This window comes from Salvelinus namaycush, chromosome 34 (genome assembly GCF_016432855.1).
Source record: "Salvelinus namaycush isolate Seneca chromosome 34, SaNama_1.0, whole genome shotgun sequence".
NCBI classification, from domain to species: domain Eukaryota; kingdom Metazoa; phylum Chordata; class Actinopteri; order Salmoniformes; family Salmonidae; genus Salvelinus; species Salvelinus namaycush.
The window spans coordinates 32000971-32004247 of record NC_052340.1 but is presented as its reverse complement, the minus strand read 5'-3'; the positions used below and the strand labels follow the sequence as shown (position 1 = coordinate 32004247).

Here is a 3277-nt window from a genome sequence, read left to right as displayed (position 1 = left end):
AGCTGCCTCGGTCAACTCTAATTGCTGTTATTGTGAAGTGGAAACATCTAGGATTAAAAGCGGCCCAGCTGCAAAGTGATAGGCCACACAAGCTCACAGAACAGGACCGCCGAGTGCTGAAGCACATAGTGTGTAAAAATAATTAGTCCTTGTTTGCAACACTCACTACCGAGATCCAAACTGCCTCTGGAAGCAACATCAGCTGTTTGTTCGGAGCTTCATAAAATGGGTTTCCATGGCTGAGCAGCCGTACACAAGCCTAAGATCAGTGGTGTAAAGCTCGCCGCCATTGGACTCTGGAGCAGGGGAAATGCGTTCTCTGGAGTGATGAATCACGTTTCACAACGTTCGAAACTGAATTTGGCGGATGCCAGGAGAATGCAACCTGCCCCAATGCATAATGCCAACTGTAAAGTTTGGTTATGGAGTAATAATGGTCTGGGGCTATTTTTCATGGTTCGGGCTAGGCCCCTTAATTCCAGTGAAGGGAAATTTTAATGCTACAGCATATAATGACATTCTAGATGATTCTGTGCTTCCAACTTTGTTGTAACAGTTTGGGGAAGGCCCTTCCTGTTTCAGCATGACAATGCACAAAGCAAGGTCCATACAGAAATGGTTTGTCGAGATCGGTGTGGAAGAACTTGGCTGGCCTGCACAGAGCCCTGACCTGAACCCCATTGAGCACCTTTGGGATGAATTGGAACGCCGACTACGAGCCAGGCCTAATCACCCAACATCAGTGCCCAACCTCACTAATGCTCTTGTGGCTGAATGGAAGCAAGTCACAGCAGCAATGTTCCAACATCTAGTGGAAAGCCTTCCCAGAAGAGTGGAGGCTGTTATAGCAGCAAAAGGGGTACCAACTCCATAGTAATGCCCATGATTTTGGAATGAGATATTCAACGAGCAGGTGTCCACATACTTTTGTTCATGTAGTGTACAGTATATACCTCAGCCCACTTACCCACACACCTAAACCCAATTACCCTCATAACTTAACCCTAACACCCACATGCCAATTCCCTAATATTGATACAATCAAGTACTCATACACCCATATCCTAATGCTAAATGCACTATTTGTTACTCCGCCTATATTCTCCAAGACACCAACAGGAACCTATATCCAGCTATTCGCTGCACATTCCAACCCTGTTATTTGCATATCTTAGTCCTGTGACGTTTGACCGGTCTACTGCTACATGCAAGCCATAATTGTTATAAAAATTGCTGTTCTTCTGCATTTCAGCCCCAATATTTATACAAACCAGGTTTTCACCTATACTTCAGCTCCAATTTACATACCAAAGTCTGCACCTGTTCTTGAACTCAATTAGCCACCTAAGCCAGGTCTACATGTGCCAAAGCCTAAATATCCATAAACTGTAAAACAGGTCTACCTCTGCACCTCAACTCCAGTAAACCAGGTCTAGCATTGTATTCAGCAAAACGCACAAAAACCAGGTCTAGCATTGTGCAAGAGACACTAAACAAACCTATTGATATTAAATATTTGTTAAGATATTACATCAATTCCCCCTAAAATAACAAAATAGTATGTTTTACAGTCAAAATCACTGATTTAAACATAGTAAAAGGCTAATGGATAATGGTAAAATCACCTGGGTCTTAACTATGGCATGTGCCCAGGATTACAAAATGTAAGTGCATATTAAAATGTGCAAGTAATGCATAGCAACTGCAAGTAAGTAGAGAAATGTGGTTGTGGCAGGTATGTGAAGTCATTTCATTGATCATAGACTGACTGAGGTGTTTGTGCTCGTGAGTTGTTTCATATAATGATATTTTGATGAAAATGAAGGTCAGTGGGACTTTTACCTTTATGTTTAACCCAATTAGTTAAAGTATTAACTATTTCACAAACAAATTCTTATTATCTCTAACAGAAGACAGGACCTAGAAAATGATGTTTGGCATCAGGAAGCGCATCCAGGACCACCTGGTGGAGCGAAGAATCCGCCGAACCCGGCTGGTGACCAAATATGGCCAATGCAACATTGAATTTGGTAACGTGAAATGCGGCAACCAGTTTGCCTTCCTCGTGGACTTCTGGACGACCTTCATGGAATTCCGCTGGCGCTTTGTCCTCTTCTTCTTCACCGTCTCGTTCACCCTGAGTTGGTTCATCTTCGGACTACTGTGGTTCTGGATCGCCCGGAGCAACGGGGACCTGACCTGGCAGAACCCCTCAAAAGGCCACAAGTACTGTGTGGAAAACGTTTTCGATCTCATTACAGCATTCCTCTTCTCCCTGGAGACCCAGACCAGCATCGGGTATGGTATACGCGTCATCACCCCTCACTGTTCTGGTGCTGTAACCCTCATCATTACCCAGTTTCTCATAGGTTCCATCATCAACTGTTTCATGTGTGGAATCATCCTGGCCAAGATCGCCATCCCTAAGAAAAGGGCCAAGACCATCACATTCAGTCAGACAGCTGTCATCTGTCCTAAGAAGGACTTCCTTTGCCTCATGATAAGAGTGGCCAACTTACGCAAGACCCTGATGATCGGGAGCCAGATCTATGGCAAGTTGTTGAGGACAACCATCAAACCCAATGGGGAGACAATCATCATGGACCAGGTGAACATTGAGTTCATGGTGGACGCTGGGAAGGACAACCTCTTCTTTGTGTGCCCTCTCACACTCTACCATGTGATTGACAAGGCTAGCCCTTTCTTTGAGATGGCAGTGGACACTCTCCATAAGCAGGAGTTTGAGCTGGTGGTGTTTCTGGACGGCACAGCCGAGACCACCAGCTCAGCTTGCCAGGTCAGGACCTCCTTCATCCCTCAGGAGATCATGTGGGGTTACAGCTTCCTGCCAATCATCTCCCGCAGTAAAGAGGGCAAGTACAGAGTGAACTTCTCCAACTTCTCCAAAGTGGTGCCCGTGGCCACTGCACATTGTTCCTACTGTTTCCACAACATGAAGGGACACCACCTCCACTCCATTAACGGAATCGACAACTGGGAATTTGAAGCGAATGATAACTTAGAACAACCTAATATGACCAAGTTGTGAGCTTATGTGGCCTGAGGAATAGAAGACAGTTATAGGTTGTACACGGTTAGAAAAAAGGATGCTAAAGGGTTCTTCAGGTGTGCCCATAGAATAACTATTTTTAGTTCAACATTGCAAAAATTACAAATCTGAACAAGGCTGATTTTTTTTGTATTCATACTTTAAAATCATATTATCCTATTTTAAGAATGATTTACTTATCACGTGCTAACTGTGTTAGACTATTTA

At 44.1% G+C, this 3277-nt stretch overlaps 1 protein-coding gene across 1 annotated transcript; it reads left to right on the top strand.

Annotated features, from left to right (window-relative positions):
- The first annotated feature begins 1927 nt into the window (after positions 1-1927).
- Positions 1928-3049, top strand: LOC120028266 (ATP-sensitive inward rectifier potassium channel 1-like). The gene has a single exon (XM_038973440.1). It carries the CDS (start codon positions 1928-1930, stop codon positions 3047-3049), a length of 1122 nt encoding a protein of 373 aa, XP_038829368.1.
- Positions 3050-3277: the final 228 nt, after the last annotated feature.